Consider the following 27,366-nt stretch of genomic DNA (forward strand, 5'->3'; position numbering starts at 1 on the left):
ACCAACCTTTTTTCCAATTTATTTATTTTATTCCCGCCATTTTAATACCAGATTTTGTCCTAGTTCATTCCACCAAAAATTTATTACAGCAATTTTAATATTCCAACAACAATTTTGATAAATGCATAGAAATTCTTGTTTAAGCTCGAGTTGATTCCACCAAAAATTCCTATTTTAATAATTTAATTTTTAATAAAAGTTTCGTAGTATTGCAGTATTATTTTTTGATTTATCTGCAATTATGGCTGAAGCAGAACAAAGTAATGTTAATTTATCCGAATTAAATAATAAAAGAGGTTCTGCCAGAAGGTTTTTCACTATTTTAAGTAATACCATTGAGAAAGATCCACAGAATGTGCATATAATTTTAAATTCAATTAAAAATGCCGAACGAGCTTTAAATTCATTTTTTCTGGCAATTGAGAGTAATTATGTTGAAGAATTTGATAAGGAATACGCTCCTTACTTTGAAAGTCATGCCGAACTAGACAATAAAATTCTTAAAATTAAAGATGGGTATTCTTCATCCTCCCGCGAGACGGGGTATACGGGTTCCGGAATTGGATTGCCAGTTCTATCCTTGCCTAAATTTTCGGGAAAAATAACCGAGTGGGCTTCCTTTAAATCCAGATTTGACACACTAGTAGATTGTCGTGGTAGTTTGTCCGAGATTGACAAGTTGCAATATTTGCTATCCTCCCTTTCCGATGTCGCGCTAGACGTAGTTCGTGGTTTAGACGTTACTCCTGGTAGTTACAAGATTGCGATGCAGTCTTTGATTGAACGTTTTGACAATGCCAGGGTCACAGTGTACGGTCACGTAAAGGCAATATGTCATATCCCACCTATCCAAAAGGAGTCATATGACGCCATCAGATATTTGTTAGATACTTTAGTTCAAAGCCATAGATCTCTTAAAAATTTAAAGCGCCCAGTAGAGCATTGTGATGATTTTATTATCCAAATTATCCATGAAAAATTTCCTCGTTCAATGCAGAATGAATGGGACGCCACCTTGAAGGGTAATGAGTTTCCTACCTTTGAACAGTTGAGATCCTTTTTAGTGAAAAAATGTCAGCTCCTTGAGACCACTCCAACCCACACTCGTGACAATAGTACTAAAAATTGCAAGTCTTTAGCATGTATAAATTCCGATCCTCCCAGTGGGAAAATTAAATGTGCCGTATGCATGTCTCCTCATTTCACGCGTTTATGTCCTGATTTGTTGAAATTAAATCCAAAAGAAAGAGTTGCTTTAATTATAAGCAAGCGTGTTTGCCTAAATTGTTTTAATGCAGGACATTTTAGTAAAAACTGCAGAAAGTCAAAATGTACTATATGCAGTGGTCGACATAACACGGTACTGCACGTAGACAGAACTCCGCCGGTTAATTCGAACACGGTTAATTCCAATACGGCCAATAATGATGTGAATAGTACTACACCAACCCCCGTAAGTAATGTTTTATCCAGTCTTGGTGTACCAAATCAAAACATACTCCTCACCACTTGCATAGTCGGGCTAAGGGACCACACCGGTCAAATTCACGCTGCGCGCGGTCTCTTGGATTCCGGTTCACAGGTAAACGTGGTCACTTCCAGATTAGCAAATCGCTTAAACTTATGTCGCCATCCTGCGAAGCTGTCCATACAGGGTGTTGGAGGTAAAGCTGTTACTGCTGCCCAAATCATCAGCGTTGAAGTTTCATCCTTTTCTGAAAATTTCTCTGCCTCCTTGAATTGTTATATATTAGATCACATCACAGATTGTATTCCTGCTAAACCAGTGGATCGCAGTGTATTCAATATTCCCGCTGAAATAAGGCTAGCAGATCCTCAATATAATTTATCCAATGAAATTGACTTATTGATAGGTGCTCAGTTATTTTGGAGATGCCTCAAACAAGATAGAATCGTTATCGACCCAAATTTATTACTTCAAAACAGTGTTTTTGGCTGGTTAATTAATGGTGCTGTGAACACTGAAATTTCCCAATCCCATTCTAAGTGTCACTTACTAAATTTATCTCAAGTAGAGAAATCCATATCCAGATTTTGGGAAATAGAACATTTCGTTAACGCAAGCCCTATCTTAGCCGTTGAAGACAAGATTGCTGAAAGTCATTTTTCCTCACATACTCATCGCGATGATTCCGGTCGGTTTGTAGTTGCGCTGCCCTTTGTCGAATCCCCCGAAAGGTTAGGAGATTCTCTTACTGGTTGTAAGAAGAGATTTCTGAATCTCGAAAACGAATTAGAGCGTAATCCGAGTCTTAAGTTGCACTATGACGAATTTATCCTGGAATATTTAAAACTTGGTCACATGTCCCTTTTATATGACATTTCGTGTGCGAGTGATTCTGGTTATTATATTCCACATCATGCTGTCTTGAAAGACGGTATTGAATCCAAAATCCGAGTTGTTTTTGATGCTTCGTTTAAAACCTCCAATGGTGTCAGTTTAAACGACATATTGTTGAAAGGTCCTGTAATCCAAGATAATCTATTTGTATTATTATTACGTTTTCGTTGCTACAAGTGGGCTGTGACCGTAGACATTCGCAAAATGTATCGACAATTTTTAATAAGAGAAGGCGACCGAGTTTTCCAAAATATTTTATATCGATTTAATACTGACCAACCAATCTCAGTATATCGATTGAATACCGTAACTTATGGTACCAAGCCCGCTTCATTTCTTGCCACAAGGTGCTTAAAGGTCTTGGGTGAATCTGTTCTTCATTCTGACGCTGATCTAGCTAGATTAGTCTGTAATGATTTCTATATGGATGATGCTTTAACCGGCTCTGATTCCGAAGAGGAATTAATCTCTTTGTGTAACCGTTTGGTAAGTTTATTCTCCACAGCTGGTTTAGAATTGAGTAAATGGTGTACCAATTCCACCAAATTTGGTGAAGCCATACCCTCCAGCGATCTAGCTACCGAAAAAATGTTGGATGCGTCGGAAAATGAATTACCGAAAGTCTTGGGGGTATATTGGTCGAATCGTGGTGATCATCTAAAATACCATTGTGACATAAATTCCAGATCTGCTCGTACAAAGCGATGCATGTTGGCCGAAATATCCCGACTGTTTGACCCTCTTGGGTTAATCGGCCCAGTCATTGTTCGTGCCAAGTTATTCATGCAGAAACTTTGGAAATCTAATTACTCATGGGATGAGGTATTGCCTGAAGATTTATTATCCGAATGGTCAGATCTAAGTCTAGATTGGTCTTCAGTAAGTGAAATCACGATCCCTCGATGCATATCTTGTTGCTCCAGTACCTATGATTTAAGGGGGTACTGTGACGCCAGTGAAAAGGCTTACGGTTGCTGCATTTATCTTGTTTCCTGTATCGGTGACGACGTCACTCATAGCCTTATATGCGGCAAATCGCGCGTAGCCCCACTTAAAACTATCTCCGTTCCCCGGTTAGAGCTCTGCGCGGCAGTACTACTAGCTGACCTCATGAATGTAGTCTCTAACGCCTTACCCTTAAAAATATCGAGAAAACGTTATTTTTCCGACTCATCAGTCACACTTTCTTGGATTCGCTCTTGTCCAAGTCGTTGGAAAACTTTCGTTGCTCATAGAGTAAGCCATATTATTGATTTATCCAACCCAGATGATTGGTTTTTTGTTCCCGGTCGGTTGAATCCAGCAGATCTAATCTCTCGTGGATGCTCGGTTTCGATGTTACAGGATTCCGAAATTTGGTGGAACGGTCCCGATGAATTCCCCGATAATCCCGTCCAGATTCCGCAGGAATTACCTGAACTGCGGGTTCTAACCGTGGCTACCAAGTCAATAGATTCTTCTTTCATCGAGAGAATTTCAAACCTAGAGAAACTCATACGAGTAACTGCCTGGTGCTTAAGATTTTCTCACAACTGTCGTGTTAAACCTCCCCTATTCGGTATACTCTCTGTCCCAGAACTAAGAAGTGCTGAACTTACCTTAGTTAAGTTAGTTCAAGGTTGTGCATTCCAATCCGAAATGGATGACTTAATGAAATCCCGAGATCTACCAAAGAGTTCATCTTTATTATCCCTGAATCCGTTTGTCGACTCTGCGGGTATTTTACGCGTAGGAGGTCGTCTTGCTTTGTCTAATCTGACCGAATTCCAAAAACATCCTATATTGTTACCGAAAGGTCATTTTTCTGAGCTGATTATTCGCAGTGTTCATACTTTGAATGGTCATGTCGGTGCTCAAACCACCTTAGCTCTAGTGAGAAACCGTTTTTGGATATTGAACGGGCGTAGTTCTACTCGGAACGTATTAAGAAACTGTATCTCCTGTATCCGTTTTCGTCCTCGTTTCACATATCCTATAATGGGACAATTGCCGCTTGAACGTGTCAGTCTCACCAAACCCTTTACTAATATTGGTATCGACTTCTTTGGTCCCTTTAATGTAAAGGATTATCCTAAATCTAAGCGAATTTATAAAGTTTATGGCTGTGTCTTCGTTTGCTTAAGTACGAAGGCTGTACACTGTGAAGTGGTGGACAGTTTGTCCTCGGACTCGTTTTTAGCGGCCCTCGGAAGGCTTTCCTCTCGACGTGGGTTGCCCTCGTGTATATTCACTGATAATGCGACTAATTTTGTAGGTGCTCGCCGCATTTTGAATGAAGCCTACCGATTCCTATTAGATAATTTAACGCTTTTAAGGTCGGAAATATCACGACTTCGTATAGACTGGCAGTTCATTCCTCCCCGAGCCCCCCATTTCGGCGGAATTTGGGAAGCCGCCGTAAAGGGCTTTAAAAATATTCTTAACAGAAAAACTGGTACTGCCAATTTGACATTTATGGAATTAACAAATATATTAATAGATGCTGAAGCTATCCTAAACTCCCGACCTTTGTGCTCCCTCTCCTCTGATCCTAATGACCTACAGTATTTGACCCCGGGTCATTTTCTTGCATTCACTGAGTTAAGGTCAGTACCTTGTACAAGCTATAATGAGCCAAAGGAATCGATCACCATTCGTTGGCGCCGAGTTCAAAGGCTGCAACATGAATTGTGGTCAACCTGGAGCAAACATTACCTGACTCAGCTACAAGTTCGTCCTAAATGGCGAACATCCAAAGGCCAACCTGTGGCCGTCGATGATTTAGTCTTGATCCATGAAGACAACGTACCGTCCCGATTATGGCATCTAGGCCGTATTAAAGCTGTCCATCCTGGAAGGGACGGCATAATTCGTGCTGCCACCGTCAAGGACTCCAGTGGCACCTTATTCAAAAGACCTGTGGTGAAGTTAAGTGTTTTGCCTCTTGGCGATAATAAGGTGTAAAGTGTTTCCAAGTGAGGCGCTTATAAAGGACTAATACTTACAAGCGTCTCTGAATGTACTTTTAATGATAATTTAATGTTAATTTTGATTTTTATTCAGGGGTATAAATCTAATTTAATTTTTTCTAATTTTTGGCTAATGTGACAATTTTGCTGTATAATGCCCAAGTTTTTTGTATTTTATTGATATGCGCACATTGTTAGTTACGCTTTGTCTAGTTTTATTTTTTCTGAAAAATGTACGACATATCAACGTGGGGGCCATGTTTGCGCCATCCCGTATAAAAAGGTAGAAATGTGTGTGTACGCAGCGAGCTGCTACTTGATTGATTGCAGAAATCATTATTATCGACCTGTGTAGGGATCTGCATGGTAGCGTCGCGCGCAGGCGTGATATGGGAATGTAGACCTTAATAATATCCATTAAAAAATTGTATGTACTTGTAACCGCTAAAAATGTAACCAAGTTTGTGCTTAAAATAAATTGTGTTTGCATCCGGATTTTGGTAATAATACACCCTACCAGTGCACCCATCCTTCCGTCGACGAAGTTGTTCAAGGGAACCATCCATTTGACAGTCCACTGCCTCACCACCTAGTTTGATCCTGTAACCAGTGCCGGATTAACCATTAGGCAAAGTAGCAGTTGGCTAGGGACCTCGGCCCAAAAGAGGCCCAAAATGAAAAAAATAATTCGATAAAGTCGATTTCACACGGAAATCCACAGCTAGTGAAGCTGCAACCAATGAAAATGCACGTGATAGAATAGAAACAGCTGAGGAAAACATAGCTTCCGTAACTAAAGAAGATTGAAAAACATACGACAGTTTGTTATACATATTCCAGTTCAAGAAAAGAACCAGAAACCGAAACTAAATTAGAAATTGAAGTTAAAGGTAAATTGGGCTCAGAATTCGGAAACAACATAGGATTATGGAGTACCATAACTAAAGAAATATGGAAATTTTGGAAAAATTGGGAAAGGTTCTTCAGAATGTAAAAAGCTTGATGAAAGTTTTTCAGCATCAAAAAAAATTTTGAAGGCATTACAAAATTTTTTACACAATCTATGGTTTTCCGAAAATATATCAGTGTAACAAAAATTAAAAGAGGTTGGCTAACGTACTCTCCCTGAAATGGAAATATTTACTACTTTCCATGTATTCTTTTTGGCGAACATGGTGAACATTTGGCGAACACTCATCGACAGGCAATGCCTTCATGGTCGTATTGATAGCTCGTTGAAAATTTAATTTAATTAATAACGAGATTACTGGATTCAAATTCTAAAAAGAGGAGTCTTTTTGGTTAAGTTTTTATCTTCTCGCGGATTAGAGTTAGAGCTACTTGCAGAGTACGATCCTCTTAGGGCTCTCATTTAGCTAAGTATGGCAATAAGGGCACTGGAAGACCTTCTTACTTATCTACAAAGGTCTGAAGAAATAATAAAAGTAATGGGAAAACACGTTTTGAATACAATTGTTAGAGAAATTAAGGATATTACTCCTTAACTGTTGATTCAATACCAGATTTGTCTCATATTGAACAGTTGACTATTTAGTAATATATTTTAGTCCATTTGATGGTAAACTGTATGAGGGTTTTCTTACATTATACCCATGAGTAGCCAGACTGGAGAAAATCTTTTTTCTGCTATTTTAATCGACTGTGGCATTAATGTAAACGACATGAGGGGACAATCATTCAGCAAACGTGCCAGGCAAATAAAATGGTATCTAGGCTCATTTTTCTAAGATTAACAAACAAGCAATTTAGATTCCTTTTGCCGCACATTCGCTTAATTTAGTTGGAATAAGTGCTGCTAAAAGTTGCGTTGGACCAATATCGTATGTTGGAAAGCCATATTCCAATCCTTCTTCATATGTTCCTATGACGGATCAATTGTAAAGGGTTTTTACCCAAATATTTTTACTTTGGTGGTTAGCATGTAGATTCTGGGCCGCCACTACCATGTGTGCGAAGTGTGCATCGCACACGGGCGGTCGATTAAAGGGGCGGCCAAAAGCAGGCCACTGATGAGAATACTTTTTTTAAAACCAAAATAAATTCAAAAAATTAAATAGTAATGATTCAGATATTTCTATAAACTCTAATATTCCAAACAATCTAAACAAAAATGCCAGAGAATGTTATTTATTACATGAACTGTCCTTTTGCAGCTGTAGTAATAAAGTAGTTCCGGGAATAATTCTAAAACTTTTTTTGTTAGTTTACATACATGTTAAAGTGAAAAGTTCTACTCGCAGATTTGGCTACTTGTTACTAATTGTTTAAACAATAACAATTGTTTTGTATAAATAATTTTAAAAATATCGTTAAATTCATCATTTTACTTTGATCAAATATGTTTCTATTTTGTTTTTGATTATGCTGAATCCGAATATGGCATTGCAATTTGAAAATTCTTATACAGAAGCTCTTATACTGTGTGTCTGCGTAGCTAGGAACTACATGGAAAACTTTTTTATTATCATTCTTACGAAAAAATGTTATTCTTAGTAAAATACTTTGGATGGTCAAAAATCTAAAACTCAACCATCAGATATCAAATTTTATCAATTTTATACGAGTTATGTCAAAAATATGAATTTCGTTAAAGAGTAAAGTACCTTTATATTCCAGAATATCAAAAAATTACATTATTAAAAAATGTTTAAAATTAGAAACTATGTCTAAATATACAATTACATCAATCTAATCGAAATAAAAATTAACTTTTTTCTCAAATTACGGATACTCATCATCATTTTATTACAATTATGGTAACTATTTTATTATCACTTTTACGAAAAAAAGTTATTCTTCATAAAATGCTCTCCCTGGTCTAAAATTTAAGATACAACCATCAGATATCAAACTTTTTTAATTTTGTACTAGGTATATAAAAAATATGAATTTTTCTTAAGAGTTAAGTGCCTTTATTATTCACAATATTTTAATTAGAAGGATGTAATTGAACACTAAAACAAATTTTTTAATTTCAAACAACTTTTCCTAATAACAATTTTCGATATTGTGAAATGTAACGGTACTTTACTCTTGAGTGAAATTTATATTTTTTGACATACCTTGTATAAAATTAATTAAATTTGATATTTGATGATTGCATCATAGCTTATATACGATGCACTTATAAAACTGTAATAGATCTGTTCAAACTTGAGTAATACCGTCTTAAATTGGTGGTAATTATATAAAACTACGAAGATTTCAAAAATTACATTTTTTGAGACGTCATATTATTTGAATTAAATTTTTGAGATTTGTTTTGAATGAAACATCACTTAGGAAGATGCTTGAAAGGTAAGCTGTGCAAAATTGAGAGTTTTATAAGAAAAATTGTATTAGTTACACATTTTTAAATCATTTTTAAACAAAATTCATGTAAGGCTCACTTTCCGCCCACACCGTACTTATGCCCATAAATTTTATTTCTTTCTATTATAACCATAAGATAGCTTAATTATTCTTCTTTCATATTCAATTTGTAAAATTTCATTTGATCCATTAGTTAAAGAATTACATTAAAATAACTCAACCGTGCACTTCGCCGTACGTTAGTTTACAGTGCGCCAATGTTTGTGAGAAGGGTGACTTTAGCGTTATAAATAACAAATTATAGAAGATACAGATTTAAATTTAGAAAATTCTTTATTTAAGTTTTTTTTTGTAAAATTTTCTGAATTTTTCAATGGTCAAGTCAGTTTTTTTCTAAAATTTATATTTTCAGAGTTATTTAAAAAACATCTAATTTCGTAGTTCATTTCTCACTTTCCCACTTCTCGAGTAGAACTTTTTGATATGTTGTTTATTAAACATTTCTTAATGAAATTACAAAAAGTTCTATCTTGTTTGATTTTTTCCGAGGTGAAAATCTATATGCACTCCCCTTATGTAGTAGAGCCGGGACGCACCGGAACGCCGTTCCGGTACTGCTTTTTTGGTTTCCTCAAACCTCGCGGAAAATTGACCACTGTACTGACAAATAATATCGCAAAGTCATAACGTTCCAGTACTGCTTAATTGGCGACTACACCCCTGGAGGGAATGCTTTGTAATTCAAAGTTGCTGGCGGCTTTAGGACGTTGATATTTTGGTTCATATGCGATTTTTTAAAATTCTGAACATTTATGATTTGTTAAGAGAGTAGGATACGACACTAGGATACTTTCCGAGAATTTAGATAAGGGCTTGTTAAGTTGCTCTCATTGAGTAATAAAAAAGTCTTTTTTATTACTCGATGGTTTAAAAAAATCATTTTTATTACTCGATGGTTGCTCTGTTATATTGTTCCTTTATGCTTATGTATGGTTATAGATGGGTTATAGTTCAGTCTAAGTTGAGAAGATGATGATTTTAGACACGCTTTTGATAAACGATTTTGTTTGTAATATACATGTAGTAGTGTGCCCGTTTCTTTTGCATACTACTGTATTTCAAATAGGCCTGGATCCCGCGTACGAAAAAAAAGGTGATTAATAGCAAGCTGAAAATTTGTTAATAGCTTAACTGTAATTGAATGGAACTGTAATGAAACTGTAATTTATTTCGGGCTTTGACTAAGACCGTCAGTCAGACCTGAGGATTGCCTAGTCAAACCTAGGAGTGCCTGAAATTCTGGCTTTGACTATAACATTTATATACGCGTTACGGTCTCCTGCACATTTCTTGAAATACTAGTAAAATACCTATGTTGAAACGTCTTAAAGTGTTGGAAGGGGGGGGGGGCAAATATTAAGTTGCACACGGGCGGCCAACACTTTAGCGGCGACCCTGAAGATTAAATAAACTGATGATGATCGGTCTACCGATCGAAAACGAGTTCTGTCTTTGATGTAGCCCTGTATAGGGATTTTAACAAATATACCTTTTATAAAGGATTTTATGTGATCGTATGTTGGGTTTCTTCAGTCCATGTAACACTTTTTTTCAGCCTCTACCCACCATTGTAAAGTTATGATCAAATGTTTAAATGAAACTCCACTAAGCGATCCCATTAACCACGATCTGGTCATTAAAAGAAGAAGCAGCATTAGATGGAGTGCAAGGGCTGAATCAACAAGAGCTGTGTCTAAAGGTTACAGCGCCTTTAAATCTGCTGTGCATTCTCTTGTTGAAAACAATAATCAAAAGGATCAAGCAGTTCATGAGAATAAGTGTTTGTTGAAAGAATTGCCAAAAAAAACATGTATAATGAATGAGTTTTGAGCAACAATTTTAGAACGCATTAACGCTGTCAGTCAATCATTACCGAGAGAAGATATTGAACTTAAAACTGCAGGTAGAGGACTGAGATAGAGGGGTTAACCGAGGTGGTTTTGGAGGTAGAAGGCGGAGGCCTTAAGGAGCCTCATAGCTTGGGTTGCCTAGGGGCCTCAAGATTCTTAATCCTGGATTGCCTGTAACGAAGATATTCAATATACTCTTCCACACTTTTGATCTCTCAATTGTGATATTTTGATTTGTCATTACTTTTGTTTTATTGAAATTCATTTTTAAACCGATTTTCTCAGATTCTTGTTTACGCTCCTTTAGCATGTAAATTAGTTCTTTTGTATTGTTGCTTATGGGTACTCTGTCATCGGTAATACTTATATGACTTAAAAATCTACCACCAATTCAATTTCGCCTTGTTACCAATTTAACTTCTTGAACACATCTTTTAATGCAAGAGTAAATAATTTTGGAGAGATAGTGGCTCCCTCGTTTAACTCCTCTCTCCGTTCTAATTTTGTTTGTTGTTAGACCTGCTACATTAATTTGCATAGATGCATTGTTGTATACATGTATTTTAGGAGTATTCTATATCTGTAATCAATCCTGCATTATTCATTCCTTCTGACAAATGACTTCTGACTTCTGACAAAAATGCAATAAGTATTGGTGATTCCATTTCAAATCACTCAATTTTGGAGCAAAAAAAAATTTTGGATCTCCGATTTGTCCGAAAATTGGTATATAGCTTTTGCGGGACGTAAAAATAAGATATTTAAGGTCAAAAAAATCTTCTTTTTTTCTTAAAATGTTATTTTATGAGATTTTACAGTTATTTGGTGTTTATTTAAACAAATTTGCATTTTCTATCGTAAAGTATCAATGGAAAACATAATATTTTAATACAAAGGACTCAAAAATGTCATTATATGGCATTATAACAAGTTACTTTGATTCAAAACAAGTTTTTCATCAAATATTATAGTGTATAAATCGTTAAAATACCGTTTTTTACATTTTTCTCCATTCCCAAAATACATCACAATCGATTTGGATGAAAATTTTCCCACAGATAGCCAGAACATAGGACTTTAAGTGGTGAGAAGGATTTAAATTATATTATAATACCAAAAAAGTTACATGCAATAACATAGTCAAAAATATAGGCGTCTACTGTAAGTACAATTAACTCGAAAATATCGACCTCACGACAAAAACTGTTAAAAAAGAAATTGTAATAATTGTAAATACGATTTATTTGGAACAATTTCAGTTCCTAACATTTTTGTCGAAAAGTTAAAAATGGCGGATATATTGAGTAAAACAGGTTCTCCTTTAAAATCAAGATGGCGGCTAACGTAACGGAGGAATTCAGTCGTGATTTTAAATTTAGACTACTATTGATTCCCCTAAAGATTATAAAAATAAAATTTTGGGCAGCTCGGCATGCAGGGTCAAATACTATACCGATTGGACTAATATACTTTTGAGTCTGATATTACTGCATGTAACTTTTTTGGTATTGTAATATAATTCAAATCCTTCTAACCACTTAAAGTCCTATATTTTGGCTATCTGTGAGCAAATTTTCAGCCAAATCGATCATGATGTATTTTGGCAATGGAGGAAAATGTAAAAAACGTAAGTGAAAGTTTTTTACACTATAAAATTTTATCAAAAACTTGTTTTGTATCAAAATAATTTGTTATAGTGCCATATAATGACATTTTTAAGTACCTTCTATTAAAATATTTTGTTTTTCATTGATACTTTACGATAGAAAATGCAAAGTTATATAAACACCAAATCACTGTAAAATCGCATAAAATAACATTTTGAGAAAAAAAGAAGAAGAAGATTTTTTTAACTTAAATATCTTATTTTTACGTCCCGCAGAAGCTATATACCAATTTTCAGACAAATCGGAAATCCAAAATTTTTTGCCTGAGTGATTTGACATGGAATGTACCGTATCTATCTATCTTCGAGCCTTAATCTATCCATCTTTCGATATAGGCATCTCCTTCTCTTTTTCACTAGTTTCTATCCAGCGCTGTGGTCATCCATCTGGACCCGGCATGCTTTTTTAGGTCGTCGCTCCTCATCTGAGGCCTTCCTCTTCCTCTCTTATGTTCCCATGTAGATTATTTGCTTGTTCCATCTCTTATCTGCTTGTCGGATGGTGCGACCTGCAAATTTAGAAGTTTTATCACCTGTTCCTTAACGTCTTTCACTTTGGTTACTTCTCTGATTCAGAAGTTTCTTTTGCGATCTTTAAGTTTTATATGCAGCATCTGTCTTTCCATCGATCTTTGCGTTTTTGTCACTTTATCGATATTCTCCTTTGGAAGTGAGTGTCCAAACTTGGGAGCCATATGTGAAAACAGGAAGTATACATTGGTTAAAAATTTGCGTTCTAAGATATTGCGGATATTTTTTGTTTTTCAAAATGTAGTTACCGAATGCTACCCAGGCCAGTCCGACTCGCCATTTTATTTCTGCCGTTTCGTTTTCCACTGAAGCCACAGAAATTTTTAACACAACAAATTACAACCTGGACAGCTTACAACATGAAAGTACGAGAACACTATATCAACGAAGACTAAATGAAACATTAGAAGATATAATAAAAAATGTATCCGTGGAAGAAGTGTACAAAAATATAATAGACAAATATAATATAATATAATATAATACAATGGGCAAACAGCCGCAAAAGAAGCGCTTGGTTTAAAATCCGAACGCCACAGTAAAAAGCTATGGTGGACCGAAGACATACAAAACCTAATAATGGAGAAAAAGAAAGCGTACGCACGGTGGCTAAGTACTAAACATCAAGTAGACAAAGACAAATATTTGGACCTACGAAGAACAACAAGAAGAGCAGTAACAGCACCAAAAAAAGAAATGTGGGATAGGAAATGCCAAGAGATCAACACTTACATAGGCGGAAGGAAGTGTTCAGAGACATGGAAATTTTTAAACAAAATAAAGGACACAGAAAGAAATACTACTTCTATTCAGTTAATATCAACAGAAAAATGGAAAGAATACTACGAGAGTTTGCTAACAGAAAGTAGAGCCGAATATACCACCCAATCACCAACAGAAGTATTCGTTGAAGGTGAAGAGATAGTAGTGGGAGTTGATATGGTGAAGAAGGCTGTAAATGAACTAAAAAATGGTAGAGCTCCAGGGCCAGAAAATATTCCTGCCGAATTAATAAAATGTGGCACAGATAAACTCTTTCAAGCACTTACTTGGTGTATGAACAAATATATATAAACGGTGTCACACCACCCAGTTTATGGAAAGTAGCTTATATTTCTTCCATTCATAAAAAAGGAAATAAGTTGGATTGCTCAAATTACAGAGGAATATCGGTAACTAGTACACTAAGCCGGGTGTACGGGCGCATTCTTAGAAATCTCATTGAGATGGAGTATAGGGAACAAGAAGAAGAACAGGCTGGTTTCCGCGCTGGAAGGACTTGCACAGATAATGTCTTCTGCCTAAAACATTTAGTTGAAAAAATCAGCAACCAATCAAGAGACCTATTTCATGTTTGTTGACCTCCGTAAAGCATACGACAGCGTTCCTGTGACTAAATTGTGGAAATCACTACAAGAAACTAACATCAGCTACACTCTAGTCAACGCCTTAAAAATCTATATGAAAATTCTACATCACAAGTAAAAATTGGCAACACACTATCTAAAAAGTTCATAGTTAACAAGGGTCTGCGCCAGGGCTGCTGTATTTCACCAACTTTGTTCAAGATATATGTTGCAAAAGCACTAAACCAGTGGAAACGTAAATGCCACGGTATGGGTATAGACCTCGGAGAGGTTTGTTTATATACCTTACAATTTGCTGATGACCAAGTGATCATAGCTAATGATAAAGACGACCTACAGTATATGGCAAGAGAACTAAATGAGGAATATTAACAGTGGGGCTTGGAAATTAATGTGGAAAAAACTAAATACCTACCCATAGGAGCTGAGTTATCCAATATCGAACTAGAGGATAATGAACAAATCACACCCTGTAGTGACTACACGTACCTGGGAGTAATCTTCGATAAAACAGGAAAAGACGATGAGGAAATAAAGAAAAGGGTAACACAAGCTAGAAGAACAATTGGCTGCCTAAATGGAATACTTTGGAGCTCCGAAATAGGAATACAGCGAAAATACAATATCTATGAAACACTTATTAAAAGCAGCCTACTTTACGGAGCAGAAACTTGGAGAATAACCGAGAACAACAGGAAAAAATTAGAAGCTGTAGAAATGGATGTGTTTAGAAGATCGTTAGGTATATCCGGTAGGGAAAGAGTTGGAAATGAGGAAGTAAGACGACGAATTGGAATAGATGGTTACTTAACAACAGAAATTTAGAGGAAACAGTTGATTTGGGATGGTCATGTTCAAAGAATGGAAGACACAAGATCTCCCAAAAAGATCATGCAGTGGGTACCACCAAACGGCAAAAAACGAGGAAGACCCAAAAAGACATGGAAAGAAGGAGTAACCAAAGCAATGAGTGCAAGGGATCTTAGAGATGGCCAATGGGATGATAGAAGGACGTGGAAGTTAGGCATCGGACAACGTCGAAAGACGTTCTAAAACCGATACATATATACGTTTCGTTTTCCTTGCTGAGCGTTTGGTAGATCTGTCCTGAAGATTTATTATATTCCTTAACTTATCCTATTACATTTTGACCTAACGTGATCGTTAAGTTGTTTTCGTCCGTGTTGGTCATAATCTTTGTTTTATTGTAATTCATTCTCAGTCCTATTTTAAGCAATATTCTTATCCAAATTAATAAATAATGACTTATGCAACATCAAAATAGCAACTTGTTGGGATATTCTATATGGATTAACTTTATAGCAGCAGTATGTTAAGTTAACTTTTAAAAAGATATGAAGTTATCATTATATTTTCCTATAATTTGTTTTATTCTTTAAAGCAGGATATATTAGAAATAAGAATAATTTTTATAATCCATATTTGTTACGCAGGTTATCAAATACTTATTTATAAAAAAACAATTTTAAAGCGTTATTTTTTTAACAAAGAAATTGTTTATCGATATAATGCAGATATTGGTGTTTAAATTTAAAAATGTTATTATTAATAATAATCTTAAGTTTTTGACCACGGTGACCTGCCCCTCGGCAAATTAGACATATACTTAATTGTGTTGTTAGGAGTGATAACACTTAAAAAACAAAATAGTATCTTCCAATGAATTTGTATAAAAAGAAGGCTATACAAACAAGAAGGCACATTCACTAATACAGCACGAAGATGAAGGTACTAGTTCTGTTTTCTTTAGTCGTACTCAGCGTTGCTCTACCAACACTCCTTGGTAGAACCGTAAGAGTCAAAGAAGATGGAACTGTATCTCTCTTCGACTCTAGAGGATACCAACTCGTAATCCTCAAGAGTGTTGCCGATCCCAGTCAAGTCGAAGTTGTTCTCAGAAGTCCAAACACAAGAACCCAGATGTTCCAAGTTGGGGAACCACTTAGAACTGGAGAAGCTATCGACCGTCGTACCCTCGCTGGTGTTTCCGTTTACCAAAACTACAACCAAGCTGATATTCTTACTGATATTTTCCGTCAGTATGAAGGTATTCTTGACGACACCAAATACTACAACCTTCTTAACAGAATTCAAATGTTAGTTGAAGCTGGACTCATCAACGAAACCATCTACGATGTCATCAGAAACTGGGATCGTGAATACCGTATGCAAGGAATTAGGTAAGAATAGTCTCTTATTTCGACAAATTTAAAGTTTTTTATGAAAAATATTCATTTATTCTACAACAAATTCTGGACATACCTCTCCCACTAAGAATACGGCTGCTAAAATTATATGTTTACTGACGGAAAACATTAATGAGGAAGCTAGAGGCATTCGAAATGTGAATGTATCGACGTATCCTCAAAATATCCTGGACGACTCACACCACCAACGTAGAGGTATTGCGCCAAATGGGAAAACAAAAGAAATCTCTTTCACAATTAAGAAACGGACACTTGATTACCTCGGTCATATTATGAGACGTGATAAATATCATATACTCCAACTTATAATACAGGGTAAAATAGAAAGCAAACGCCGACCCGGAAGAAGAAGACACTCATGGCTGCAAATCTCAACTGCGATGATAACCAACGTCCGCAACGGACAAGGAACATGAAGAAGAAGAAGAACAACAAATAATTTTTTAACATAGAAATTTGGGTCGTTCATTATCAGATATCAAAGGCCCACGATTGGTCAAACATCATTGATGAGGATGAGGAAACTCAGATATTGCGTCATCATCATCATCATCATCATCATCATCATCATCATGATGTTTTCTCCATGTATTTTTGTTGTGTGCTGTTTGCATCCAATTTATGTCGATCCGTTTTTTGTCATCAGACCATCTTGTTGGCGGACGATCTCTATTTTGAAAGGCTTCATGTCTTGGTCTCCAGTGTATTATTTGCTGTATTCATCTGTTATCCGACATTATAGTTATGTGCCCTGCTCAGTTCCACTTAAGGGTCATAATTCTTTCTATGGTATCTATCACTGCTGTTCTCCGTCTTATTTCCTTGTTCGTAATCCGATCCCTACTAGAAATGCCTAACATGGAGCGTTCCATGGCTCTTTGGGTAACACAAATTTCATTTCTTATTTTCTTGGTTACTGTTAAAGTTTCTGCACCATATATGTAAGTACTAACAACACGCACTGATCAAAGACTTTTATTTTGAGACACGTAGGCAGTTCTGACTTAAGAACATAGCTCAGCCTGCCGATTGCCACCCAAGTTATGCGGCGGCTTAGTTCGCACGTTTGATTATATCTTCCTATGCGTATCCCATGCATTAAGTACTTAAAAGAGGTGGTTTCTTCAATTTCATTCCATTTACTGAAATCTTCTCGCACACCCTTATACACGTCATGATTATTTCGTTATAGTTAGTATTCAATAACCCACTTTGTTCTCTTTTGCCCCTTTTTCTCAAATGTAAGCCTACTCTTCTATCATATTTTTTATTATTCTTCTTTCATACGGTAATAAATGCGATGTATATAGTGTAACTCTATTTTTAGTGACATTGTCCCCGTCCAAGGAGTACGTACCCTCCGCCAATATGCTGAACAAGTAGGAGATGTTATGCCTCTTGGACAAAATTTGCAATATGGAAACCAAAGAAACTGGTAAGATATAATTTTTTTGGAATATAGTTATTATGTTTGTAGTTTCTTGAGATTGATCGAATAGGACATTGTTTTTTTATTACATTAGACTCTTCATATTTATGTAAAAAATTCTCCATATCGATTACAATATTTACATAACATTTCCTCATTACTGATTCTGTCTCTTCATGATATTATGAGTATTCAATATTCAGAAAGGACAATTCAACGCTTTCAAAAGCTTTAATTTATTAAGCGATCCGGATTTAATGCCCATGCTTTCACTTCGTACAACAGAATAGACCATACACAACACTAAGGATTTAGCATTTTTATATCTACTAAGGATTTTCACAGAATTCGCTGAATTCCTTCACTCAACCGTTTTTTTCAGTTCTTCTGTTTTGCCAGTCCCCTTCCTGTAGATTTCTTCTTTCTATCGTCCACTTCATCTCTAAAAGCTCTTCGATGTAGTCTTTTATATCTGAGTTCATTTCCACTATTTTCTTAATCCCTATCTTATTTATTATACATCTTCTTATTACTCTGCAGCTTCTCCTTAGGAATCCCATCTCTGTGTCTCGTATTTTGTTTGTTTTTAAATTTGTATTTTAAAAATCGAACTCAAATGTGTGATCAGTCAGAAACTTTAAGAAACGAAATTCCAAGAAAGCTTATTCTCAAATAATCTTGAGTGATGTATTCTCTAGAGAAGTTTCCTTGGAACAGCTTAACGGTGATATCCATATTTTCTTTTTTGACTTTTTCAATTTTTTCCAGATACCTACACTATCCGTTTACCTGGAACTTTTTCAGGTTTTAATGCCTCCACAAATTTAGTTTTCAGTTACTCAACTAGTCTCCCAATAGTCCAGTCGGGTTAGACGAATAACAGGCCTAACCTTGCATTAGGAGCTGCCCCAAATTTTATTTTTTTAATCTTTAGGGCGGGTCAATAGTAGTGTAAATTTAAAATCTCGAGTGAATTCCGCCATTGCGTTAGCCGCCATCTTGATTTTAAACGAGAACCGTTTTTGCTCAATATCTCCGCCATTTTCAACTTTTCGACAAAAAGTATAACAACCAAAATTGTTGAAAATGTAATTTTTCATCATTTCTATTTGCACAATTTTTTCGTGACATCGATATTTTTCGAGTTATAGCGGAAAATAGTGACAGTTATATATAAATAGAGCATAATTATTGAATTATCTACGACAAAAATGTTCCTATACAAAAATAGAGAGAATTGAATTGTACACAATTTTAGTGTCTTTCATTTTTTTGCTAAAGTTAATATTTAAGGTAGTATGTATGCATAATGGCGCGAGCGTAAGACCTGATTGATTTTGTAGCAAATGTTTTTGTTCAATATCTATGCCATTTTCAACTTAAATTGTTCCAAATATGATTTCCTACAATTTCTTTTTAACATTTTTTTTCATGCGGTTGATATTTTCCGAGTTAAGTGGGAAATAGTAAAAAATGGTGGGGGGAGCATAATTACTGAATTGAATTTTTTTCCGAGCTGCCCAAAATTTTATAATTCTATCCTTTAGGGGAGATCAATAGTAGTGTATATTTAAAATCTCGACTGAATTCCGCGGTTGCATTAGCCGCCATATTGATTTTAAAGGAGAACCGTTGTTGCTTAATATCTACGCCATTTTTAACTTTTCGACAAAAACGGTAGGAACTAAGAAACACAATTTCCTACATTTCCTTTTCCACAATTTTTTTATGCGATCAATATTCTCAGAGTTAAGGAGGAAAATAGTGGAAGCAGAGGGGAAGCATAATTATTGAATTGTCTCATTTATTATTAACTTTACGACATAATTGTACATAAACAAAAATAAAGAGAATTATATTTTATACAATTTTTGAAACTTCCAATGAAACAACAACCAACTAAGTACTTACATAAAAGACATAAGATAAAGACATAAGATACTTACATAAAAGACATAAGATAAATAATAACTTATATGCATTAAGTTCCCGTAATTTTATTAACTAGCGGGTTTTATTGGTTGAATTTGTCTGTCGATAATTAAGTTTTATATCAGCTAACATAATATTTTAATATCTCAACAATTTTTTTTTAATTTTGGACCCCGTTGAAGGGAATTCTCCCATCCCCCCCCTCTTAAACCCGCCACTGGTTCTCTCGAAAAATTGTAGTAAATCGTAATTGCAACAATTTCAGTCTTTACACTTTTTGTCAAAAAGTTGAAAATGGGGAAGATATTGAACAAAAACAATTGCTTTAAAATCAATCGGGTCTTACGCTCGCGCTTTTACCGCATACGTACTACCTTAAATATTGATTTTATCAAAAAAATTAAAGAGATTAAAATTGTACAAAATTTAATTCTCTTCATTTTTGTATAGGTTAAAATTTGTTATAAAAGTAATAATAAACGAGATAATTCAATAAATCAATAATTATGCTTTAACTGTTACTGTTTTCCCCATAACTCGGAAAATATGAACCGCAGGGAAAAAATTATAATAGACGAAATTATATAAAATCGTATTTTCAACAATTTCAGTGTGTATATTTTTTGTCGAAAAGTTGAAAATGGCGGAGATATTGAGCAATAACGGTTCTCGTTTAAAATCAAGATGGCGGCTAACGCAACGGTCAAATTCAGTTGAGATTTTAAATTTATAATACTATTGACCCCCCCCCCTAAAGATTAGAAAAATAAAATTTGAGGCAGCTCCTAATGCAAGGTCAAATGGTATCCCGACTGGGCTACAATTATGGTGGAATTTGTGTCCTGCTGTTATAGACTCTATTACTTTGTACATTCTCCATGTATCAAGTTTCTGATGAACGTCTACTATTTATTCGTCTGTGTCTTTTTGTTGAAGATCCCAACAGTTGCCAAAATCTGCTAGTGAATTTCTTTTTTCAGTTTTTTATTCCATACCATTTTTGTACTCTGCCTTTTCTTTGTGTTTTGTTCTTTGACGTTTTATTTCATTTTTTTTTTTTGTAGATTTATATCTGTATAATACTTGAATTAATCTACTTTTGCCAGAACTGGATATTTGTCAAAACTGTATCTTTAATTTTACTCAAATGAACGTTTTTATAACACTTTTATATTTTTTTATCTTCTTAATTTGAAAGATGTAGGGATATAATTCCTATATCCCTATATCTTTCAAAAGCCACCCAAGGTAGTAAGATCTTACTTTATTATGTTTATACGTATTTTATTGATTGATTATTAACATGTGTAATTTTTTATAGGGCTCTTGACCAAGGTTTGTTGCAAACTTATTCTCCACTCAGACATTTCCAAACTCTGCTCGGACAAATCCAACAGCAACGTGTACTTCAACAAGGTTTATTGACCCAACAACAATATTTACCTCAACAATATCTATCTGGGGAATACCTTCTTGAAGATCAAATGAACACTAACCAAATCTTGAACCAAATTTATAGACAACAACTTGGACAATCTCCATTGAACCGTTATTTGGTTAACATGAGACTTGTAAACGGAGAGCAAGTATACGAAGTTCCTGAAGAATTCGTTAACGTTCAACTTCTCGAACAACTCTTCGCCAAGCAAGAATTGATCAACCAAGAATTGACTGAAATCACCGAAAGAAGACAACCAATCACTGAAGACGTTCACTACCAGCAACAACTGATTAACCAACAGATCCAAAAACTTATTGAACAATTAGCTTACCATCAAAACCTCATTACACGTGAAGTTGAACAATACATTGTTAAAGGACAAGTAGTTCCTCAGGAGCTTGTCTCTCAACAGAGATTGGTTTACCAACAAGTTCATGAAGTAATTGAACGTTTGACCTCCCAACAAATATTCTTGAATCATCTAGCCGAAAGCACTGAAGCAACTGAAGTCGATACTATTTCAATTCAAAGATGGGTTGTACAACAAAATATTATTAACGAGCAGATCCAGCAATTGATCCAACAAGTTTTGTACCAACAAACTCACGTAAGGCAACAAATCCAAGTACTAATTCAACAAGGACATGTTATCCCACAGGAACTCGTCCTTTACCAAAAAATTACCTACCAATATGTTGAAAGATTTCTTCAAGTTTTGATTAAACAATTCGTAAATCAACAAACCAACTACAAACAGTTGATCCAAATTTTGGGACAACAAAGACACACCATACCTCAAGAATTGGTTTCCCAATATTTCGCTATGTACACCCAATTACTTCAATTGATCCAACACGGAGATATTGTACCCCAAGAATTGATCTACCAACAAAGACAAATCCACCAACAGATCGTACTCATGCTCCAACAATTGAAAGTTGTTCCCCAACAATTAGTCAACCAACTCGTGTTCAACACACAAGACCGTATGTGGCAAACTCAAGGAACTTACCAAAGAGTACCACTTATGATGCAAAGAACTTACCAAAGAGTACCACTCATGATGTAAAGACTGGTTTATTTTTAATATGTTGTTTAAAATATTTGTTATGATTGCTACAAATAAATAAATATTTTTTGTATATTATGTCTTTGTTTGATTTTATATCGTCTTTGTCCTTACAAGAGAACTTTAGAACTAATATAACATTATGATAATATATTTTTAAATATTATTAAAAACTTCAAATAGTAGGAATCTTCACTCCATTGTTTTGGCCTTGCTTCTATTTTTCGAAATAAACTTTAAGATACTATTTATTATCCTTATGCCCGTAAGTCTCATCTTAGTCTCATTAAGAATTGTCCGTATAGTAACTGGAGAAACCTTAGAAGAAGATCAGAACATTTAACCTAAAACCATAAAACAACTTAAGGCTATGGGTACATAATTCGCAAATATTTTACGGTTATCCCTACTTTTTCTGTCTTTACACGGCAAATTACGTGTAGTAAAATTCTCACTGGTATGGAAACTGCAGATGTAAACATTAGGTTGACAGTGACATTGTCATTAGAAAGGTAGAGATGGCAATTTCGGTTTCGTTCAGTTTTTGAATGTTCTTGGATAACCTTTACTTGTATAAATGATAGGATTATTTTTTCACTAATTATGTATTCAGTCGTTACCATTATTTATATACTATACAAATAGTCGAAAAAGAAAAAAAGTTGTAAAGGTATTTTAATAATGTCCTGTTACCCAGGAAAGCTTAGATAAGGTTTGAACATGTGAAAAGCTGCGTTGTATAAATGTAGTATTACTCAATTAATTTATAAAGACTTTATTTATTTCTTTATTTGCGCAAATTAAAATATGGGACGTTGTTACAAGAAATGTGTTACTGAAAAGCGAAGAAATAGACGGTTAGCTCAGTTGAAGTAAGTACTTTTTTACATAAATCAAATTAATTACTTTTGTATTTTTCAAATTAATTTTAAATTTATAGTGAAAATATGATCTATAAAATCTATCGGTAAACCAATAATTTTCGCATTAAATTTAATTCTCGTTTAAAGGGGTAAACTATATGTTGGATTGTTGGAAGTTTTTGCCGATTGTAGATATGTTTGTGGTCATATCAAATGATCACATCAAATTATTTATTACTATGATCACTACAAAGCGTAGCGCCAGCCGTATCTGCATTACACCAATCGTGATGGAATTAGTTTTCCATGTGCTTGTGATTTGTGAATTCACATTTTTACGTACCAAATTATTAGAATTGTAGTACATGAGTAAAAATGAGTGACTCAGATCCGAAGCGAGAAAAGAATTACGGGAGGATAAGAATGAACAATTGTTATTTGTTAATCTTCTTCACAATTATTAAAATTTTATTTGATAAAAGAATAACCCCAAAAATTAAGAATCTTCTTCTTAGTTTGTAAATTTTTCTATGACTTTCTTCTTCTTTGAGTGCCTCTCCTATCGGAGATTGGATATCATTAGGGCGATTCTAATTTTATTTACTGCTGTTTTGAACAATTCGTTAGTGGTACAGCCAAACCACTCTCTCAAATTTCTCATCCAGGACATTCTTCTACGGCCTGGATTTCTTCGTCCTTGGATTTTTCCTTGCATTATATTTTGTAGGAATGTGTACTTTTGTCCTCTCATCAGGTGGCCTAAGTATTCAAGTTTTCTCTTTTTTATACTCCGTAGAACTTCTGGCTCGTTATTTATTCTGCGTATTACTTCTTCATTTGTAATTTTATCCACCCAACTTATTCGTAGTATACGGCGGTAGCACCACATCTCAAAGCTTTCAAGATTTTTAATATTCCTCTGTTTAAGAGTCCATGACTCCACACCGTAGAGCAAAGTACTGAATACATAGCATTTTAACATTCTAGTTCGTAGATGAATACTAATATCACGATTACAAAATAATTTTTTCATTTTTATAAAAGTAGACCTGGCAATTTCAATACGTCTTTTTATCTCGTGATTTTGGTCACCTGTTTCATTGATAAGGGTTCCCAAGTATTTGTATTCGTTTACTTTTTCAAGTTGGGTACCGTTTATTGTGATACTAGTGTCATTTATTGGATTCTTACTGAAGGTCATATATTTGGTTTTTTTGACGTTCATCCTTATGCCGTAGTTATTACATATCTCATTCATAGTTTCAACTAAATGTTGTAGATCTTCCGCTGTTCTTGCCATTATCACAGTATCGTCAGCATATCGAATGTTATTGATAACTTCTCCATTGACTATTATCTCTTCGTTTGCATATGAGAGAGCTTCTTGGCATATTTGTTCGCTGTAGATATTAAATAAGAGCGGTGACAATATACAACCCTGTCGTACTCCTCTACGTATTTCTATTTCGTCCGATGTTTGTTCTTCTATTTTTATATTAGCTCGCTGATTCCAGTACAGATTTAATATTATTTGTATGTCTCTGGTGTCAATGTTCTTACTCTCCAGGATTTCTTTGAGTTTACTGTGGCGTACTTTGTCAAAGGCCTTTTCAAAGTCTACAAAGCAGGCGTGTACCTGTTGGTTAACATCTAGGCATCTCTGTGTTAGAACGTTCAAGGCAAAGAGAGCATCCCTTGTACCTAATCCTTTTCTGAATCCCATCTGTGTATCGTTAATATCGATGTCTAGTTTTTGATAGATTCGGTTGTGAATGACTCTAAGAAATATTTTAAGCAGGTGACTCATCAAGGAGATTGTTCGATGATCTGAACATTGCATTGCCTTAGTTTTCTTCGGTATGGTGACAAACGTAGAAAGCAACCATTCTTGCGGTATTATACCAGTACTGTATATTGTATTGAATATATGCAATATTATGGTTACGGATTTATCATTCAAAAGCTTCAGCAGTTCTGTAGGAATTTCATCAGGTCCGTTTGCTTTTCCATTTTTAGCGTTTCTTATTGCGTATTCTACTTCTTCTTTCAATATGTCTGGCCCAGTTGCATTGATTATCTGAGTTAAGTTGTTTCTATCGTCTTCAAATAATTCATTCAGGTATTCTGTCCTATGACACACATTCATAAATGCTGCCATATTGTAACAAAAAAATACATACGCCGAAGACGTCCACCCACCAACTTCACTTAAACTGAAGCAAAATACTACTAAACAAGCACATATTTCAAAAGCTTAGTACATTCTTATATGTAGGCTGGTAAATAGTAGCAAATACTACGGAGAAACGCAAATGCTTTTTAAGTGTAGTGAAATCTTCAAAAATGTAGTACGTACTTGAAACATTAGCATTTACTACATTTTATGCCACCATGGGCACTTTACTTTATAGCTAAACTCGTACCTATTTACGGTTATCGGAACAAACTCTTATAAAATAATACTTTTATTTGAACTTTAATGACTTAAAATACTTGGATTTTCCATAAATAATATATAAACAATAAATAACTTTTTATTAATTGTACGCCTTAAATCAATTATTATTTTTCAAATACACTATCAATACTATTTAATAAACAACTCTTTGATTGATTTTATGATCATCGTAAAAGCATTAAAAAGCAGTAGCAGAATGAACTGCTATATCAAAATAGCGGGTCGGACACATCTCTACTTGTCACTGTCTTGAGTCTTGTCATAACATTATATTCGAATGAGTGCATTGTATGACAAAGATAGCGAATGTTTAATTTCCACGGACATGGTGTCCATTTTTTTCGAATCCTGAAAAAACTAATAAATATTTTTAAAAAATTTAAACACAAAATGAAAGACTAAATTATTATCAAGGGCCGAAAGTCCCTTAGAATATATAAGAAGTTCCTTTCGAATGAGGTATTGGAAATTAAAAATCACACTACATTGTCTCTTAGGGTCTCACCCCTGTATCTTATTAAAATAAACATTATAGAAGTTCTCAGGGACTTTCAGCCCTCGCTAATAACGTAATCTTTCATTCTGCGTTTAAATTTTTCAAAAATACTTATTAGTTTTCTCAGGATTCGAAAAAAATGAATCCCCATTTGAATAGCATTGCAGCCGAAAATAAGTACCGATCCTCTAAAATAAAATGTGTATTATTTAACAGTACTTTAAAATCATTTAACATATCCTTGTCATACTTGGCAGAAAGTGTAGGTACTGTACCTACTCCCTGCTAAATTATGTTAAATAAACATTTCTGGCTACTACCAGAGGAGGATGGCGGGGGAAAGTCAATGGTTGGTCCTTCCCAAATTGTTCACCACCAGACAGCCAATTAGATGCATTGACGAACAAACACTGCATATTCTTTCATATCTGTTCAACAAGGTACATACAACAGGATTTGTTGCTGTCCACGTTTGTAACACTACCAAAGTCAGTACATGGTACATGAGACAGAATGCTGCCAGTACAGGACAATTTCCTTTAAGCTATACACTTAAAATATTCCTCAAAATAATACATGGAAGACTATATAAAAAATATAGAAGATATAGATCACACCCAGTTTGGATTAAGACGAGAACTAGAAACAATAGAATAAGACAATAGAAAGATTGAATAACTACAGATATCTGGGAACTTGGGTAAATGAAAACAATAAGCAAGGTAGAGAAATCAGGACACGCATTGAAATTGCAAGACAAGCATTTATAAAAATGAAAAAAGTGATTGAGACCTTCCTCTGGTGCTGAGGATAGGAGCTTTAAGATGCTACATGTTCTTGACTTTGTTGTATGCAATAGAAAGCTAGACACTAAAAGTAAGTAAATAGACTATAAAGAAGTTATAAACAATTCAAATGTGGTGCTATAAAAGGATTTTGAAAATACCATGGATCCAACGAGTTACAAATACAGAAGTATTTGCGAGGTCATCAAGAACATCAAAACAAGAAAACTGAAATATTTAGGCCACATTACCAGAGGTGCGAAATATGAGATATTAAGGCTCATAATGCAAGGTAAAATAAGGGTAAAAGATCCTTAAGAAGACGAAGAACTTTCTGGCTGAGAAACTAAGAGAGTGGTATAGTTGCAGCTCAGTAGATCTTTTCAGAGCAGCCGCCAATAAGGTACGGATAGCTGTGATGAGAGCCAACCTCCTATAGGAGAAGTAACTACAAGAAGAAGACCATTCGAAGAATTATATGAATTGTATACCTTTTATTCCATTTCATAGCATTTCTTGACCGCTGCTATGCGGCTATACCATTTTGT

General features: G+C 34.8%; 1 protein-coding gene across 2 annotated transcripts in view; it reads left to right on the top strand.

Moving 5' to 3' along the window:
* Window positions 1-22,294, top strand: part of LOC114328787 (uncharacterized) — a 71,747-nt gene extending 49,453 nt beyond the window's left edge. The window contains exons 1-3 of one of the 2 annotated variants that reach the window (XM_028277747.2): window positions 15,822-16,318; window positions 17,673-17,780; window positions 21,028-22,294. In XM_028277747.2, coding sequence (XP_028133548.1) covers window positions 15,861-16,318; window positions 17,673-17,780; window positions 21,028-22,216 — 1,755 coding nt within the window. In that variant the 5' untranslated portion in view covers window positions 15,822-15,860 and the 3' untranslated portion in view covers window positions 22,217-22,294. Of the gene's footprint in view, window positions 1-15,821; window positions 16,319-17,672; window positions 17,781-21,027 lie in introns of those variants that run through there. The other variant, XM_050645854.1, reaches the window with a different exon arrangement.
* Window positions 22,295-27,366: the final 5,072 nt, after the last annotated feature.

This window comes from Diabrotica virgifera, chromosome 3 (assembly GCF_917563875.1).
Source record: "Diabrotica virgifera virgifera chromosome 3, PGI_DIABVI_V3a".
NCBI classification, from domain to species: Eukaryota; Metazoa; Arthropoda; class Insecta; order Coleoptera; family Chrysomelidae; genus Diabrotica; species Diabrotica virgifera.